We start from the raw sequence: 20,725 nt of genomic DNA on the forward strand, positions 1-20,725 counted from the left end.
TTGAATTTAGAGATTTTGTTACAATAATTATTATCCATTCTTTTACAATTCAAAAGGTTATCAGCTATAGTTCATAGACAAGACTTTTACTGATGTAGTTTTTGGTTAGCAGTTTGTTCTTCTACAATTCTCACCAATGACTTTTGTTTTAAATGGCATGTCACTATAGGTTCAATGTGAGTACACATTATAGCAATTCTGTTTTTGTTATTTGCATTGATGTGAATTTCACATGTATAACCTTTGTATGAATAATTTTATTTTACTTTTCTTAAGAATAATTGATGCATGGATTTCAAATACATTCAATTATCTCCTCACTGCCCCGATCGAATTTTATAGACAAAATTACACATTTAGTCCCTTAACTTTATTTTAGGTAACACTTTCGTCCTTTATTTTTTTTTTATCACGATTTAGTCCTTTATGTTATAAAATTACAATATCTTATCATTTTTTATGAGATTTTTTTCAAAGAAATTTTATTTTCTAGGCTTGGATGATGAGGATTTGCAATTGTCTATGAGTTTGATGAATTTTTTTTTGGAGTTTTTGATTTTTTTCCATAAAAAAGGATTATGAAATTTTGAACGGATTATGTATGGATGTTTAAAAGTTGAGGTTTTTGGTAATTAAAAAAAGTTTTTATTTGTACCAAAAAATAAATAAATTCAAAACTCCATGGGTACCCATGGATACCTGAATACCCACGAGTACCCGTATAATGGGTACCCATGAGGTTAGATTGACTCTGCATAGTGCAGGGGTGGTGGATCAAATCAAGTACACAGTTCACAATTATTCTACTAAATTAACTTTACGGTTATTGAGTTGTTGAAAACCACTACTTTTCCAATGCATGTTTAGCCTTCTCAATTGTTTTCTTCGCTGCAACTTGCTTTCTATCTCTCTCTACAATAAAGTCCTTGACGTTTTCATTTGTTACTCGTGATAAGCCATTTTTAACATTTCATTTTCTAACCCGTGATGCAGGAGTACTCTAAATATTGTGTTATGATTTATAATTATCTGTCATTTCGCAATCTATCCGTCCGATATAATATTTTGTCAAAAAAGTAGCTAACCCCCGTGCGAAGCACGGGTTTGTAACTAGTTTAACTATAAAATAGATCAATTTGGTTTCTTAAGTTATTTTAAATGTTCAGTTTGGTCACTTAATTTAAAGACCGGCCAATTTGATCTCAAATCTTTCAAGAAAATTACTTGGCCCAAAACGCTTCTCGAAACAACATTTGAGAGAAAACTCTAATCTTTATATAATACAAATGCATACATCTATAAGCGATAGTACACGTGGCATCTTCATGCTCTTCATCTCATTTAATGCTTTTCTATCAACCAATCAAAATGGATATTGAATCGTTTATTTTTTATTAGCCAATCAAAATGGATCAATGACTCATTTATTTTTAATGAGCCAATCATAATTGATTATGACATTATTTTTTTTCCTATATATATAGACAATTTGTTTTTCATTATTTTCATCTACATCTTCCTCCCATAAAAATCATTGTTTTTAAACCCATTCTTTTTCTTTTATTTGTTTATTTCTAATTTTTTATTGTTGTTTAACATTTATTATTTGTATGTTACTTTTTGTTGTGATTTCTTATGTTGTTATTTTCTATTCATGTTCTCTTTTAAAATTTTCTTTTGGTGTTTGCTTCTATATTCTTTGTTTTTGACCAGATCTCTATTCATGTTTATATTTTCTTTTGTATATACAAAAAAAAAAATGTTTTTCTGGCTCCTTTGATTTATTTAAAACAGACAACAACAAAACTAATATTTTATAATTAGAAAAATAGATATTTGAGTGGAAAAAGTTAATTAATTGATGAGCGTATAAATAAAAAACAAAAACAAGACCTTGCGTTAGTGTATAGTGTTTTTGATTTTTTTAGTTTTATTTCCTTCATCTTTATGAAATATTTAAATGAATTCATACTATTATTAAAATAATATTCTAATTAAAGATTATTATATTATTATATTTTTTTAGAAAAAAATATTAATGTTTTATTCAACTCCATATCTTTGTATTCGTTCTTTTTTTTAAGGAGCATTCATTCTATTATTAAAACTTATAACCACAAATGGTTTAAAATCGACTCCATATTTAATTCTTTCCATAATATTCGTTCATCCTTGACTTCTACGGAAAAACAATTCTTTCAAAACACTTCTACAAACTTGAAAAATTAAAATTGATTTAATTTTGAAATTGTAATCATAGTAATTGTAAAAAATAAATACGAAAACCAGGTATTTTGGCTCAAGTTGTTTATGAACTCCATCAAATAATTTTTTTTGGGAAAACCCGAATTTTAGTTACTTCGCAGTTGAACTCTTCTCTTAGAAAACGTAGGATTAACAAAAATAAAAATATAAAGACACATAAATACCCATTATTGTTATTTTCGGGAATAAATGCTCATTATCATTTTTCCTAAAAATAATCATATAATATACAACAATATAATTTCCACTAAACGGTCTTTATTACTTTTCTAAAAATAATGAAATTGAATATGTCATCATATTTTTACACCTATTCCTTTTTTTGAAAATGATATTGCATAGGTTTGTACTACATACAAATTTGCTTTTTTTTTTCATGCTACTAACAAAGTTCGATTTTGTTATACAATAAAGGATCAAGCTGCACTAACTTACACAAGTTAAGAGATCAATTTGACTTATATTAAAATTAAGGGACCAAACTGAGATTTTAAAATAAGTTTTGGGCTAAATTGATCAATTTTAAAGGGACTAAATTGAACTTTAAAATTAGTTACAGGGCCAAAGTGACATTTAAGCCAAAGAAAAAAAAATTAACAATATGGAAAAATCATATAATTATAGAAATAGTAATAACAACAACATTTAAAAGGAGAATTGAATGATGTTATTAGCATTAATATTTGCTATCATTTTTTTTTTTTAAATATGGTAACATGTCTTTGATTTTTTTTTATTATAAGTTAATACTAAATTACTAATGGTAGCATTACAAAGGAAGGTAGACTCAATTGGTAAAGAATTGACTTAATTGCAAGGTAATTGATTTAACTTATGGTGCCTGCGCAAGGACTTCTTTAGTGAATGATTTACAAGTACCTCTCTAAATGCTCTTTGAGCCATGAGATTTGTTCTGACCCTGATGAGCTTCCGAAGCCTAACTCATCTAAACATTTTATCATTTTTTTTAAATTGTAAATTTTAAAAAAATTAAAAATGAAAAATCTCAACTTTTTGATTCAAAATGAAAGCCTAAATTTTAACATGTCCTAAAAGAAAAAAGATTAATTGAAAACATTTTTTAGGAAAGAATATTCAATAAAATGGAAAAATCATATAGTTATAGAAATAATAATAACAAAGTTTTGAAGAAGAATCGAATGTTACCCAAAATTAATTGAGCTAACCGATAATTTTTATAAATTCCAATTTTACTATTTTCTACAAAGTTTGTATTGCAAATTTTTTTAAAGTACGTCGTGTCATTTTAACAGCATAATGCATGAAAATGTCTTTTAATAACAATTTTTTTAATGCATTTATGTCTAATTTTATAAATAAAAATGTACATGGGATAACTCTTTAATGATCATTGCACTAACGATTTTTGCGGTATAATATTTAACGAAGTTAATAAAATAAAATAAAAAATCACAATGAATTTATTTTTAATAAAAAAATATGTCGCCGAATGTTGATTTTGTGAAAGGTATGAATTATGATTTCATCTATCTTCAAAGATACTAGCAGTGTTCAAAATTCAGAACCTCTAAATCTAAAGTTTGTCTTTTTACTACTAGACTAAACCCTGAGAGTTTGAAAATCACAATTAACTAGACTAAATCGTGAGAGTTTATCATAATGCCGGGATTTCCAATGTTGCCTACATCGGGTTGGGTAATCATGTTAGGCCAATAGCAATCACGCAAGTTAATTTGACACTACATCTTCACGCGGAACCTTAAAGCCCTAGACATATGGGTCATCTCATTTATATGTTGATCAAATTCTACTCTTTCTTCCAATATGTAGAACGTTAACTCACACTTCATACATTAACGTATTTTAATTAAGTGTGTGATTTTATGCATTCGTAATTATGTGACGTAGCCATAAAAAGTAAAATAGAGACACAAACATGTTCAAAAATGTGGGTTAGTGGTGATTTCATTAGAAGCAAAATGAATACGAAAAAGGACATTGAATATGAGAGAAATGATAAGAGAAAAAGATATGTAATGTGTTTTTTGTCATGAGTTGGAACCTCTAAATCAAAAGTTTGTCTTTTTACCACTAGATTAAACCCTTAGAGTCGGAAAATCACAATGAACTAGAAAATGCATTTTTAATTCAAATTAATCATTATAAATAGCATATTCATTATACACGAACCATCTCTCATCTTGGTTTTTTTTACTGAAAACAATTTGTTGGTTTAATTGTTATTGATTTTTGGAATTACACAATCAAACACATTTTTTCAAAAGTTGTTGGTAATTTTATGAGTTTCTTGAAAGGGTTGAGAATTTCTCGATAATTAATTTACCAAAACATTAGACTCAATTAAAAACACACCACATCATTTGAAAACCTATAATAAACATGTATGTTGTCAACTTAGCATAACATAAAATTGCTTTTCCAAGGTTAAATCTTACCAAAGACAAAAAAAAAAAAAGAATTTGAAATAATACAAGTTGAATGAAATAAATGGTATGAAAGAGAGCAACATGGAAAAACTTAAATTTAATATTTGGGTTAATTAAGTAAATGGTCCCTATAAATATTCAGAATTTCATTTTTAGTCCCTGTAAATGGTCCCTATAAAATAAAATCGCACTTTTTAGTCTCTTCGTCAGCAATTTTAGTCTCTGTAAAATTTTCCATCAACATTTTTAGTCCCTGTAAAAATTTTACGTCACCATTTTCGGTCCCTAAAATGCTAAAGGAAAATGTCACAGAGACTAAAAAGTGTGATTTTATTTTGTAGGGACTAAAAACAAAATTCTGAATATTTATAGGGACCATTTACTTAATTAACCCTTAATATTTTCCAGAAGAAGAATTAGACTAAACCAAAAAAACGTCACATCATTTTAAATTTTTCAATAAGCATGTATTTATCAACTTAGCATAATACATCTGCATTTGTCTAATGTAAAATCCCATCAAATGCCAAAAGTAAATGAATTTGAAAAAAAATTAAGGTTGAATAAAAAATATAGCATTAAAGCGAATGACATCTAATAACTAAAATTTAAGATAAAAAAAATCAAACAAATGACATTCAAAAACTAACAAATTAGTTTATCATAATGTTAGGCCTTCCAATAGAGCCTGCATTAGGTTGGATAATCATGTTATGCCAATAGCAACCAAACAAGTTAGATTGACACTACGTCTTCACAAAAAACTTAAGGCACTAGGTAAATGGGTCATCTCATTTCTATCTTGATCAAAATCTACTCTTTCATCCAATATGTAGAATGTTAACTCACACTTGAAAATGTTACCATAGTTTAACCAACTGTGTGATTACATGTGTTCTTAATTATGGGACATAGTCATGAAAAGTAAAATAGAGACACAACATGTTCAAAAATTTGGCTTGATGATGATTTCGTGGATGTATGTTTATGTTCCTTTCTTTCACAAGAAGAGATAAAGAAAATTAGAAGAAAGAAAATGAATACAAGAAAGGACATTCGATATGAGAGAAATGATAAGCGAAAAAAATATGCATTGAATAATACGAGTTGTGAATAATACGAGTTATCCATAAGAGAATAGTGAATAATACGAGTTGTCGTTAATTTTATAGATTTGTTGAAGGAATTGAGGAATCTTGAGTAATTATTTTACCAACAAATTAAACTTAATTAAAAAAAACTCAATATCATTTTAAAATGTTCAATAAGCATGTATTTTGTAAACTCAACATAACACATCTGCATTTTTCCATTGTTACATCCCACCAAATACCAAAATTCAAGGAATTTAAAATAATAGAGGTTGAATAAAAATATAGCATGAAAATGATTTTAACATAAGAGAAATGATAAAGCGAAAAAATAAGGAGTTTGTGCTTTGTCTGCAAGAGTATACGGAATATATTGAGTTGTTGGGGGACTACCGGGGATCCAAAAACTAAAAAAAAATTCATCATAATTTTGGAACTACCGGGGAAGCCACACTGCGTATGATTCCCACAGTAGACTAGAAACCACACGAGTGAGATTGATACAACATCCTTACAAAAAAATCTTATAGCATCAAGTATATGAGTCTTTTTACTGATACCTTCTTTGAGATCTACTATTACCTCCAATATAGAACTTTAAGGAATTAGCTAAGTATATGGATATATCATTTAAATGTTCTTTAAAATTTACTCATGCGTTCATGCAAAAATTTAACTCACACTTTACACATTAACACCTCTTCCTCAAGTATGAGACTCTTTGCATCTGTGATCTACCACCTTAAATCACTCCCGCTTTCCACACAAAGTTGAATCGAATAGAGAGGAACCACACAAATAAGAACGATACCACATTTTCACCCAATATTTTAAGGCACTAAGTGTATGAATTTTTTCACTTATATGTTGTTCAACCTTCAATCTTCTACTCAATGTTAGACTATAACTTACATTTGATACATCACAATATTATCTCCCTCAAATGTGAAGAAATTCTAGCCCGTGCCTGGCACGGGTATCCATACTAGTCTATTAAGATATTTCGAAATAAATTGTTCTTAAAGTCTTAAAAGAAACATTACCAAAAGCTTTTAGAACAATGAATTGGCTCAAAATGCTAATTGATGGAGTACTTCTCACGAGGAGTAAGCTTTTAAGACAATGAATTGGCTCAAAATGCTTTTTCCACGTGAGATGTACTCCATTCCCAGCTTCGAATCATAGCAGAAACTTAAAGTAGAAAACTTTATTTTACACCATACTTGGTGACAAATGCAGGGGAGGGAAGCAAGGGCCTTGACCCCTCCCTCTCTTGAACAAATTAATGTCATCATATATCGTACATCTTATAGATTACGTAAATGTTTTCTTTATCACTTCATTTTATTCGAATTAATATATAAAATAAATGGTAGCCCTTAATAGAATAAGAAAATGTTTGTTCGATTCACAATTCTTGTGTATGATAAAATTTTGTTTGGAAGAGAAGAATTCACCTTGTGTTCTACAGATTCTACGATAGAGATTTTTCATTATTAAACGGATGCGAAAATTTTGTACATAGAACTTGTTAAAAGAGCGATGGAAAAGAGGACCAACGCGCTGATATTTTTTTAGCCAGTTGGGTCCAACACTGACCTGCACGCATATGGAATAGAGAACATATATGCAATCCATTATTAATGAGTTCCTTACAAAGAGATACAAGAGTTACAAAAAACTATCCTTCAACTAGAAAACCTTGATTTCTACCACTTTCAGAAATCTCTACCCGCGATTAAGAGACTCAATTATCCTTCATATGATTTTGGCCTTCTAAAATCGACAACGTCACTATCTTTACATAGAACTTGTGTCTTGCACCTCTTCTGCATTGTGTGACAAATTTCAACCTTTCTGAAAAAATCAAATAGTCATGCCTTGTACAACAGTCCTTGCGCTGAGGTACACGATACAGAAGCCAAACTCAAAATTTTGCACATTCAAATGAGATTTCATGGTATATCTCAACATATATCTTTCTCTTTTGCACGATTTGTGCCCTTATTTATGTGTTTCTTTATGCATTTTACTTTCTCAGTTGTTTTTGCACCCTTTCATAATGCTTGTATCGTTAAATCTATCAATTAAGAACCCCATAAGGATCTAACTTGAGTCTTAAATTGATACTCCCTCCATTTCAAAATGAGTGTCGCTTTAGATAAAAAAAATTGTTTCAAAATGAATGTCACTTTCGGTTTTCAATGCAATAATAACTTTTTCTTTTCAATTGTACCCTTCAATTAATACTATGTTACACTACTTTCAAAGTATTATTTTTTCTTTAATGAAAAACAAACCAATAGTTGATTAGGATAATTTGGTAAAATTGCTATGACATTTGACTACTTTATTCCATTCCTTAATCTGTGTGCAATTGGCTAAAGCGACACTCATTTTGAAACGGAGGGAGTATTTTGAGTTGATTTGTTGGAAGGAATTTCCAAACCAACAAAATGAGTATATAAATATGACTCATTCACAAATAATTTTAATCACATTTGAACATTTTTTTTTATATTTTACCTTTAAACTATGAGAAATGTTAACGAGTGTCCCAAAGGCACAAAAATTTGTATAAGACAAAATTATTCGATACCCTAAAAGTCTATTGTTGCGGATTATGGAATCATAGGGATGAAATATCATAAATGTAAGTAAAATAAAGAGCATATATGTATTCATGAGAAGAATACTCATAAATATTCATATTGAATGAATATAGATTGAAAAAAAGATATGTAATTAGTACATGGTTGATCTTATTTATTGACCTCTATATGATACTTAACTAGAATGGTTAACTAGCCATAACCACCTAACTACTCCCTCTGGTATCAGATGTAAGCAAATTTTCACTTTTTAGGTTCATTCAATAAATAATATACGTGGTCTATATTATTTACCACATACGTCATTTATTGAATGAACCTAAAAAGTGAAAAGTTGTTTATATTGAGATCGGATGGAGTATAGTGGTTAACTAACTACTAGGGCTGGAAATGAGTCGAGTCAAACCAAACTTGTCTAAGCTCGACTCGACTCGATAAGAATTAATTCGGCTCAAAACTCAACTCGAGTTCGACACGAACCTTTTTTGTAGTTCGAGTTCGGCTCGTTTAAAATTCACGAACAACTCGGTTCGACTCGATAGGCTCATGAACCTTTTCAAAAATGAAATTTTTTTTGTGCAAAAAAAGGACAGTATTTAGATCTTTTGACTTTTTAATTTAGTTTAAAAAGGTTAAAAGATAAACTAGATCATATCACAAAAATTGCTCTTGTATTGAGATAAGGAGACGATAATTGTTATAATGGGTAAAATAGAAACCCATGTAATATTGTAATAGCTAATAGCACTTCCATTCACAAAGCTTATATTAAAAAAATAGTAATAATATATAGCAATAATAAATATATATCGAGTCAAACCATGAACCAAACGAGTCGAACTACATGTAGCTCAAGTTCAACTCATTTATGTAACGAACTTAATTTTCAACTCAAGTTCAGCTCATTTGGTTCATGAACCAAGTTCAACGAATTAATCACCGAGTCGAGTTCCGAACTATATTCGAGTTGGTTCGGTTCATTGCCAGCCCTACTAACTACTTATAACCACCTAACTAATACTTAACTAATTTTAACTATCTTAACTATTTCTTGTTAAGAAAAAAACTATCTTAACTATTTTAATCTATCTTCGAGTTAATTTAACATTTGTCATGTGTTGTTCCTTGTATTATGTTGTTTGTTTTATCTACTCTTACAAGCACTCCTTGTTGAAACGCATCCAAAAAAAAAAAAAGATTATTATACGAATTTTTTAAAAATGAGTATAATAAACCTTATTGAAAGCACATGATAAGATTATTACTCCCCTAAATAACGGTTATTATACTTTCAAGCAAATTTAAGAAAACGCATATTGGAAACATGGCCAGCTTATTGGAAGCAGAACAACTATTACTCCCTCCGGTCCTATTTACAAGAGACAATTTACTTTTTAAATACATTAAATAATTTATGTATTTGGTTTAGGTTCTTGACTAGATACATACATTATTCAATGTATCTAAAAAGTCAACTTTCTCTTGTAAATAAGACCGGAGAGAGTATTATTCTTAGTCCTCGATTTTCTTTCAAAACGTTTAGGTGCGTGACCCTAGTAAGGTTTACGCGTGACAAAATATTCATTTGAGTAGTACTTTTACTATTTTATTGGAAAAGCACTTCCATAAAAGGTTACTAATTCACTTTTACTTAAAAAATTAAAACGTTTAGTATTCACTGTCAGAGTCTATATAAGCACGGTATAATTCTAGGATCAATTCATACAATCCTTGTGTTTGAATATTACGATGGCATCTTGTTTAATTTCTGCAAAGAAAGCAAAATCTAAGAGCACAAAGGTGCCAAATTGGCTGAAACTTCCAAGAGACATCACAACAAACATCCTTAAGAGGCTTGATACAATTGACATTGTGACGAAAGCATGTCAAGTGTGTCCTCTATGGTGGAACATTTTTAAGGATCCTCTCATGTGGCACACCATTCGAATGAATAATCTTAGGGACCCTCCCAACTTCTATTGTTTGGGAAGTGCTTACCATGGTTTGGATTTGTTAGAGATTTTTCGTTATGCTGTTAAGAGAAGTTGAGGTAATTTGGAAGTCATTGATATCGAGTATTTTGGCACGGATGATCTCCTTGAATGCGTAGCTAAGAAGTAACTATTTTTTCAAATCTTTTTTCTTGCATTTAAGTTTCAATATTTTATCTTATGTGATTCAAATTTTCTGAGGATGATATGTTGCATATGGATTGTTTTTATCAATCATTTTTAATTAATCTTTCAAAAAAAAAAAAATCAATCATTTTTAATATTTTATAATTCAAATGTTGTAGTGCTAAAAACCTGAAAAGCATGCGGGCTTTCGATTGCTGGTCAATTACTGATGCAGGATTCAGAAAATGCGTGAGAAAGCTTCCTCACTTAGAAGAGTTAAACGTTTCACTAATGCAGCTAACACATGATTCTCTAGAAGTCCTTGCATGGTCTTGCCCACTCTTAAAATCGCTCAACTTGAGTGTTGCAGACCCAGTGTATCGACTAAGTCATTCTTATATGAAAGACTATGACCGTAGTGAAATTGGATGGCTTGCGATTCTTGATCGATGTCCGCTTCTTGAATCTCTTGATATCAAGGGAGGTAATGTTTATCTTAGTGAAAATTTGAGGGAAAGGTGTCGTGAGCAGATCAAAATTTTGCGTCTGCCAGTTTGGGCTCACATTGAAGAACACTATCATGATGATGATTTTTATCTTGAGATGTTTTTAGATAATGAACTATAATGTCTTTGTTTGATTCTGAGTGGTGGAGGTTTAAGGTTATTATCTTGGAGAGACTTTGAAGCTAGTGATAATTTACCTTATGTTGTAGGCATGCTTGAGTAATCTGATGGACTATTATGTTTTTTCTCATCGCGTTGATTTTTCTTCCATTGTTATTTCACATTTTCCCTTAGTCAGCTATGATTGTGTTTTTATGACGTTACAAAATTTAGCTGTTGTCTCAAAATTTAGCTATGATTATAACTACGTTTTTTTTTTCTTCTTCCCTTCTTTCTGATAACGAATTATAAAGGGTGGATTCCCGAGTGTTTAATTAAGTCTCTCGCTCGTGGACCTCCATAAATCATAAATGAAATTCATTAGATTAATCAAAGATTACACACCTTATTATACACTCACTACCCTATATCACTTAGATTAATTAACGGTTTCAATTGTTGCAATTTTATTTAATAATTTATTTTAAAGTTAATTATTATATAAATAATTATTATATGAATTAATTTCTATTTTGACTGAGTCATATATTTTGCTTGCAAAACGTTTTTTCTACTCCAAGTTTAACAGTTACTACAAGCTTGAATAAGTAGCATTTATTCCATTGTTCGGTTTCTATTTGCACTTTAATGAAAACTTCTTTTTACATACATACATATGGGCTCAGATATCCTCCATTTAACCATATATCTGTACGTGGGTTGGTGAGAGCATACAGTGTGGGAAAGGAATCCACAGACTAAATAGCTTCTTCCTTCTTCTTATTTCACGATCATATCTAATAACAAATAGTATAAAATAGGGTTAATACATTTTTACCCCCTGTAATATAGGCGAGTTCCGGTTTTCCCCCCTGTAAAAAAGATTCTTTCGATTCCAACCCTGAAATATGAAGATTCCGTCGAAAACACCCCTGGTCAAATCTGGCACACGCCAGGTGCTGATGTGGCGCGCCACATCATCTTTTTTGATGACGTGGTACGCTGACTGTATAATTATTTTTATTTTTTATTTTTTTAATAAGGACACGTGGCATTTCCTATTTTTTAATAAAAAAAAATATTTTTTTAATAATTAAAAAAATATTTTTTTTTAGTTTTTTTTTTAAAAAAATAAAAAAAAACGAAAAAAAATTCTGGAAAAAAATAAAAAAATACCGAAATTTTTTTAAAAAAATTGGAAAAATTAATAAAAATGAAAACAAAAATCTGGAAAATTTTAAAAATAAAAAGTAAAATCTGGAAAAATTAAAAAAATGAAAACATTATGGAAAAAATTAATAAATTTTGAAAAATTCATATTTCCAGATTTTTTCAATACCGGAAAAATGAAAAAAAAAATATTTTTTTTCGGAAAGTACTTGTCATTCAACCGTATAACATGATTTATATACCGGTGTCAATCAATATACATTGTATCCTGTTATTCGGACATGGTTTTTATAAATATGAATAATCTTCAAATTTTTGAAAATGACCAATCTTAAAATTTTTGAAAAAAGATTAATCATATTTACAAAAACTAAATTTTCGAAAAAAAAAAGATAAAAAAAAATATGGTATTTGAGTCAAACATAATTCATATTTTTTTCGAAAAACATACAAACTGCTCAAAACATTTTTTATGTTAGTGTCTACTAGTTTCAATGGTATTTGAGTCAAACATAATTTATATTTGTTTTACTATTTGAACTTCTACTATTTAAATATTTTTTTCGAAAATTCATATTTTTTTATCTTTTTTTTTCGAAAATTTAGTTTTTGTAAATATGATTAATCTTTTTTCAAAAATTTCAAGATTCATCATTTTCAAAAATTTGAAGATTAATCATATTTATAAAAATCATGTCCGAATAACAAGATACAATGTATATTGATTGACACCGGTATATAAATCATGTTATACGGTTGAATGACAAGTACTTTCCGAAAAAAATATGATTTTTTTTTCATTTTTCCGGTATTGAAAAAATCTGGAAATATGAATTTTTCAAAATTTATTAATTTTTTCCATAATGTTTTCATTTTTTTAATTTTTCCAGATTTTACTTTTTATTTTTTAAATTTTCCAGATTTTTGTTTTCATTTTTATTAATTTTTCCAATTTTTTTAAAAAAATTTCGGTATTTTTTTATTTTTTTCCAGAATTTTTTTTCATTTTTTTTATTTGTTAAGAATTTTTTTCGTTTTTTTTTTTAAAAATTTTAAAAAAACTTAAAAAAAAATATTTTTTTAATTATTAAAAAAATATTTTTTTTATTAAAAAATAGGAAATGCCACGTGTCCTTATTAAAAAAATAAAAAATAAAAATAATTATACAGTCAGCGTGCCACGTCATCAAAAAAGATGACGTGGCGCACCACATCAGCACCTGGCGTGTGCCAGATTTGACCAGGGGTGTTTTCGACGGAATCTTCATATTTCAGGGTTGGAATTGAAAGAATCTTTTTTACAGGGGGAAAACCGGAACTCGCCTATATTACAGGGGGTAAAAATGTATTAACCCTATAAAATAAATACAAAGTTTCCTTGAGCATCCAAAAAGTGGTTCATGAGACCTTGCTAGTGCAGTGTTGGTAAGAAGTGACTGTTGTATTCTGTGAAGTACTAGCTATGAGACCTACCGCATCGACAGTGACTTGTTTATCACTTCGTGGGCTTGTGCCCAACTAAGTTTTCCATAGTATCATGGTTTGGTTTCATGCATATTACAATTTACATAACATATGTATACATCATTACGAATATTGTTTATTTTTTTATTTATTATATTTACTAAAAAAAAGCTTTATCAACCTTCCTACAGATATTGTGGAAACGTACTAAACAAAAATGTCTGGCTTTGCATCTCTCAACATATTCTTTTTATGTTTTCTTTAATAATTAATATATGATAATAATGTAATTATATATTATGGAGAACTTTAAGAGGTTTCGAATAAAAATAGGTTATCAATATTTCTATTAAAATTACAAAAACAAACTTTGTTTTTTGTTAGTCATTTGAATTTTTAAATGTGTCTTTAGTTAGTTTATTTAATCTGTAAATATATTTTTTACAAATTAATTTAGTCTATACAATGAATAACAAAACAACCATTTGAAAATGTGTTCATAGTTTTGATAAATTTCAAATATTTTAGTGAAAACACAACACATTTAGAGACCAAAATGACTACTCTAAATCAGTATCGACCTCTAAATTTTGTACATCGCGTCTAAATTGTTTAAAATGACCCTGCTACAAAGTATAATAGGGTTTCCAAATTATTTAAGATGACCCTGCTATAAATTTATATGTACATTGCCCCCACCGTTCAAAATTTCTGGCTCCACCACTGCGCATCAGGTAATTTATCCGGGGTGGCAAAATACTCTTAAGCCCAATGCATTGCACGCCTCAGTCAATAATTCGATAAGTTTCTCTATTCTATATTTTATTTTATTATGAGTTCAATTATTTATGCTAATATTTATGTTTGATATATTACTTAATAATAATAATTCTATGTCTAATTTTTCCAACATCAATCTCTTTTCTCTCCTTCGAGGAATGCAACTGCCTGGCTTGGATTTCGACCACTATAGTCTATGTTTCAAAAAACTAAATCATTAAGAATCTTTGCCATGTCATTGAAATAAGAGCGCTTAGATGATATGATAATGGTCTTTAATAGCTTAACTAAGGTCGGGTTTGAAATCATTGCTTGATTTGAGTTGAAGTTTGTGAAAAAGGTGAGATGAACGTATAAAGAATGGCAAATGATAACTTGTGTCTCAAGGGCACATGTTAAGGAACTAATTATAGAAATATATGTATCAAAAGTCATGCATTCAACTTCTTAAAAGGTAAAATATAATGTTTTCCAATGCAAAATTGCTCCTTTTGGATTCCTTAACATGTGCCCTTAGGGCACAAGTTAACATGACCCAGAATTAAGGGTTTCCTTTTAACTATGTTGATTGTTGTTTTTATGATGAAGATTCCTATTTGGACGGTTTAAGTGAAAATTCGAATGATCATTCTGATTTGGACCGATGATCTTGAATTGATGATGCTGAATGTGGAGCTGTAAGTGATGATGACAAATGAGGTTATGTTTATTGATTTCTTATCATTCTTCCATCTTCAAGGGAAATTTCCGATGGCACGATCCTTGAAGACACATGCATGGTTAATTGTTTTATTTAGATGTAAACTCAGAAATGAGAATGCTAAAAATAAGCCATAGTTAATTGCAAGGTTCATAGATTACAAAATAAATAAAAGATATACTCCCTCCGTTTCAAAATATAAGCAAAATTTACTTTTTAGGTTCATTCATTTAATGATGTATCTAGTCTATATTATAAACCACATACATCATTAAATGAATAAACCTAAAAAGTGAATTTTGCTTATATTTTAAAACGGAAGGAGTAACTCTGAGGCTCCATGATCACAGTAGATGAATGGAAACCGTAGCATAATCTAGCAAAAGTTACATTGCGTAGATTTTTAGGTAAAAGATACAATTTTACACTTTAAAAAAGAAGTCATTGATATGATGATACTCATGCAATTTATGGTCTCACTCTGGTATAACTAAATCAAGGAATTTCCTTATGGCCCACATGGCTCAAATGGATTCATACCATTTGGCCAATTGTTATCATAGCAATAACACAGTTTGTTCATGCATGCATACTTGACAGTCGCAGTGTTTGGACATTCTTCACTAGTCTCACATGGAATATCCGCTGTAATGAAGAAAATAGAATAAATTAAATAATGTTACTAAAACAATATAAAAGAGTGTGTATATATATTACATACAATACTAAAGAATCCTTCAAAAAAAAAAAAAAATACAGTACTAAAGAATGAAATTTTAAAAGGATTAGAAAAGTTGCTTACTGTAAACACCAAGACTTTCTGCAACAAGAAATAAGGAAAGAAATAAAATCATAATATGTATAAATTTGAGAGTTTTAGTCATATTTTTCTCCCTTTACATGTAACAAATACAATATGATTCCATCACTTTATAGTGTATAAAGCGCGTGTTGTACAAAAAACAATTAAATATTTTTATATATAAAGGAGTTCTAAAAAGCTCTTTCAAAAATTAGAATGATTATTATGTAAAAATATTGCTAATCATTAGAATCCATTATTGTTTTAATTTACTAATCAATCTTTGATGATAGAAAGAGGACATATGAATTTTTTTTAATGAACTATATGGTATTTTTATATATGAAATCACTAGCATTGGTACCCATACGATGCATAGAAAGTTAAACATCAATGACTTCTTTTTTAAAGTGTAAAATTGTAATATCATAAATTATAACAAAAAAAATTATATATCTTATAAAAAATATTGAAATATTAAATTTGAATACTCCCTCCGTCCCTTTTATAAGATTACTTTACAAAAATCACGAGTATTAAGAAAAGTTGAGATTAATGATTTTAACTAAATTTTATATAATATGTGTAATTTTTTTTAATTTTTTCAAGATTCAAGATAATATGTGTAATTTTGCTTTTTAATTTTGTTCAAGATATTATGTATAATTTTACATGTAGTATGTTTTTTTAACTAATCTATTTTTATTAATTAATTTTCTTATAGTAGAGACGAAGAAAACAAAACATCTTAAATAAACTGAAGCATCAAATTATAAGGGGAGATTATATAATAGACCAATTTTCCTCAAAAGAAAATATAAGAGACTAATCAAAAGAACCCGATGTTAACCAAACAATTAGACTCAACTGGTTAGTGAGTTAGCTAAAGTACAAATTATTTAGGAGAATATAAATTAGATTTTCGGATGAAACAATTTTTTATTAAACTTTACTTACCTTCTAATCGAATTCTAATTATTACAACCAATCAACCATGTTCCCTTGAATACCAAAGGGTTAAAAATTAACCGTGATTTGAAAAAACATGGTAACTTTTGGCTTCAATGAAGAGAGAATATACATGTATGTAAGCATTATTGTACAGTACTGTAATTAGTTCTTGTTTTATTTTTTATGTTAAAGAAAGATAAATGTGCTTCCACACATGAAGTGACTTTTGTTTTTACGAGAAGCCGTGTCCACCGTTGGCTCTTGGTACTATACAAGTGCATGTACTCTTTCAAATTATGTAACTTATTTATTAGTATTTTTTCTGTTCCAAATTAATATTTTTTTTTACATTATACTAATACAACATTTTTTTTATTAATATTTATTTATTTATTGTATTTCAATAATCTAACTATTTAACTAACTATGATTAATAAGAGTGTTTTGGTAAATAAAACATATTTTACAATTAAAATCAACAATTCTAATAATTTCTTTAATATCCGGCCTCTTCAAAAAAAAAAAAACTCTTTAATAACCGTGTAAAACTCAGAAAAGACACATAACTTGAGACGGACGGAGTAAGACCTTAGTTTGACGAATAATAATTGTTTAGAGATCGAACCTAGGACATCCTCCTTAAAACTAATCGAGCTACCTACTTAAAGGCATTGTAATGATCTTTTGTTCAAACCATAGTGCATACAAGCACAGGATGTTCGTTTTTATATTGCTTTGTCTACTTCATTATTGCTTTGTGTAAACTATATAAAAATTTATTTAAAAATGTGAAATATACACATGATTTGATTTAAAAATAGGGATCATAAGTGACGTTAGAAAATTTTTGAGGGACCGAAAATTGATAAATTTTTTTATTGGGACTAAAACTTGAAATTTAAAAATTTTATAAGGGCAAAAAACATATTTAACACTTTCCTTAATAACCGTGTAAATCTCAAAATACACTTAATTTGAGACGGATGGAATAAGACCTAAGTCTGACCCATAGTAATTGTTTTAAGGAGGCCTCCTTAAAACTCTTTCAATGTCTCTTAGTTTACTAATCGAGTTATCTACTTAAAGACATTGCATATGGACATTTTTTTATACAAAAGCAAAATTAACTCATATTATTCATTAATAAGGAAGGGTTCAATACAAAAAGGAAAAAACTCAAAATTATGGTGACTAGTCCATGAACTGGCTGCCCTAGCTAAAAAGTGAGCAACCATATTTTCTTGTAGCCGAATAAACTTCACATCGAAGTTGTAATGTAGAGATAGTTGGTTATTAATAACCGAAAGTAGCATATAAAATTCAAAAACTCCACTACACCGAGACAATAGTGAATTCACAAGAGTGCACAAATCTGATTAAAAAATGGCATTGTGCCATCCTTTGCTGCTAACAAAACGGATTGTCTCCATGAATATGGAAATTTTGAATAAATAAATATTTGACATATGTTTATGTTGACCAACGAATAATTCGACCAAATCAATGAGATTATTAAACTCAACTGGAATGACCTTTGTTCAAACTAGAGTGCAACAGGATGCTTTGTCCACTTCATTATTGCTCTAACATGTGTAAACTATAAACACTATGTTTTATAATTCTGGTTTTGATATCTCTATTAAATTATGAGATAGGAATAAAATGCTTATGTGAATAAAAGGATACAGAGTCATGAATTCAACAATAGCAACCAAAATCATGAAGCCCAATGACTTCAACACACAAAATCATGATGTCCACCAAACTTCTCAAGTAACTTAAAGAAACAAAGGTCGTGCTAATTTCTGTTCTTACACCTTAAGCAGGGGAGTATGTCTGTTGCGGAGTATGCAGCGAAATTTGAGGAGTTGTCTTGATTTTGCCTATACATCAATGCGAAAGGTGCGGAGGAGTCAAAGTGCATTAAGTTTGAGAGCGGTCTACACCCAGAGATTTATCAATATGTTGGCTTTCACGAGATTCGAGACTTTGATACCTTGGTGAACAACTGTCGGATCTTTGATGAGGCGGGTAAGACAAAGGCAAGTTTCTACAAGATTGTGAATGATCGGAAAGGAAAGGGGCATGATTGTGGCAAACCATACGGTAAGGACAATGGAAAGAAGAAGGATTTTGGTGGTGGTTCTAAGCCAAGTGGGGGAGACTTGAAGTAAACTTTTATGCTAATGATTGCAAGAATCCTGCAGTAAACTTTTATAAGTGTGGAAAGACCGGACATCATGCTTATGAATGCAAAAGCAAGGAGATTGTGTGCTACAAATGTGAACATGTTGGACATATTAGTACCAAGTGTACCAAGCCCAAGAAGGAGAAGGTGGGAGGTAAAGTCTTTGCATCGAATGTCGAGGAGGCACCGTGTTGGGTATTTGTGTTGGCTGCATTATTGCTAAAACAAATATCCTTGTTCTGTAAGTTGGAACCAATGTTCCAGCATGTGGTTAGGCGACTCTGTAAGATGTTGGATACAATGTTCCAACATCCTGGCACGGTTCAGTGTGCCTGGGTTCATGCCTAAATGTGCGCGCGTATTTTATTGATTAAGGAAACAATATTTCCTTTACTTAGTGGCCAAGCAACACGCATATCATCTAAGAATCAGCTGTGGAATATTTCTAAAGTAGATATTTTATTTTATAAAATATTTGTTATTATTTGGAACGCTCCTATAAATGTTCCGACATTTTAGGACTTTCCAGATTTGTTTCTGATTCTTGTTTTGCAGGTTAGCTTAACCAATCTGTAAGTTTACTGAAGCCCAATGAATTATTTAGCCCAAGCTGCTTCAGTATAAAAAGAAGACTTCAAGACCTAATTGTTCATTCAAGCAGTCATACTAAAAAGTTTAGATTTTTAGGGTTTGAGTCTTCATGTATTCTGTTCTTGTGTCGTTTGTGATGCAAGTCTAGAATATTTACTGTGTTCCTTTCTTGTGTCGATTTAGATACTTGTTTAGGACTGTTTGTGTGAGTTTGATACTCTTGTGCACTAAACCGAAGTTGTGAAGGTTTGGTTGATTGTGTTGGAAGGTAACTTCTATTCTGTTTTGTTTGAGGTCTGATAGGTCACTCGGGTAGTGACTGACCATTAGGATAGTGAGATGGGATCTCAGATCTAGGAGTTCCTAGGTTGAAGTCTATACGGGTAGGTCCTAGGTTATATAGTGTAAACGAGGAGTTTCCTGAGAGCTATTGAATAAGGAATACACTAGTGGATTTCCTTCCTAGCTTGGTAGCCCCCAAATGTAAGCGTGTTGTGCTGAACTGGGTCAACAAACTTCCTGTGTTCTTTATCTTTATGTCTTTTACTTTTCTTGTTTTATTTCTGTTTATTGTGTGATGTTGAAACATTAATTGTAACATTGCAAACATTAAAACATCTGACAGAACATATTAAAACAAGTGCGCTAGAATTTCAATTGGTATCAGAGCAGGCACCCTGCCTGTTTTAGGGTGAGCTCCAGGGAGTTCTATTCTAGAACTATGGACAAGGAAGGTGGATTTGTAAACAAGCCCCCTCTGTTGGATGGGTCAAACTATGATTACTGGAAATCACGTATGAGTGCCTTTCTCAAATCTATTGACAGCAAAACCTGGAAGGCAGTTCTGAAAGGTTGGGAACATCCTGTGCAACTTGATGCTGATGGCAACAGGACCGATGTGTTGAAACTAGAAGGAGAATGGAGTGCTGCTGAAGATGAATTGGCTCTTGGAAACTCAAA

General features: G+C 29.8%; 1 protein-coding gene and 1 long non-coding RNA gene across 2 annotated transcripts; one reads left to right on the forward strand and one right to left on the reverse strand.

The window, feature by feature from the left end:
* Positions 1-10,146: 10,146 nt before the first annotated feature.
* Positions 10,147-11,141, forward strand: LOC146939610 (putative F-box/LRR-repeat protein 23). Its single transcript, XM_085749791.1, has 2 exons — positions 10,147-10,441; positions 10,750-11,141. The coding sequence occupies exons 1-2, from the start codon at positions 10,147-10,149 to the stop codon at positions 11,139-11,141; spliced, it is 687 nt and encodes a 228-aa protein (XP_085605917.1).
* A 4,204-nt stretch (positions 11,142-15,345) lies between these two features.
* Positions 15,346-16,985, reverse strand: LOC146939611 (uncharacterized). The gene is made up of 2 exons (XR_015031728.1): positions 16,036-16,985; positions 15,346-15,878 (listed from the first exon to the last, which is right to left on the reverse strand). It is a non-coding gene; the product is annotated as an uncharacterized LOC146939611 (long non-coding RNA).
* Positions 16,986-20,725: the final 3,740 nt, after the last annotated feature.

The sequence above is a fragment of the Medicago sativa genome, chromosome 3, assembly GCF_051527215.1.
Source record: "Medicago sativa cultivar Bolivia chromosome 3, Bolivia_mono, whole genome shotgun sequence".
Classification (NCBI taxonomy): Eukaryota; Viridiplantae; Streptophyta; class Magnoliopsida; order Fabales; family Fabaceae; genus Medicago; species Medicago sativa.

What these genes read in the sequence shown, in the direction of transcription:
- LOC146939610 (XM_085749791.1), top strand. Translation starts at nt 10,147, where the DNA reads ATGGCATCTTGTTTAATTTCTGCAAAGAAAGCAAAATCTAAGAGCACA. An exon ending in TCGTTATGCTGTTAAGAGAA is followed by an intron (nt 10,442 to 10,749) that starts GTTGAGGTAATT and finishes TTACTGATGCAG; the next exon opens with GATTCAGAAAATGCGTGAGA.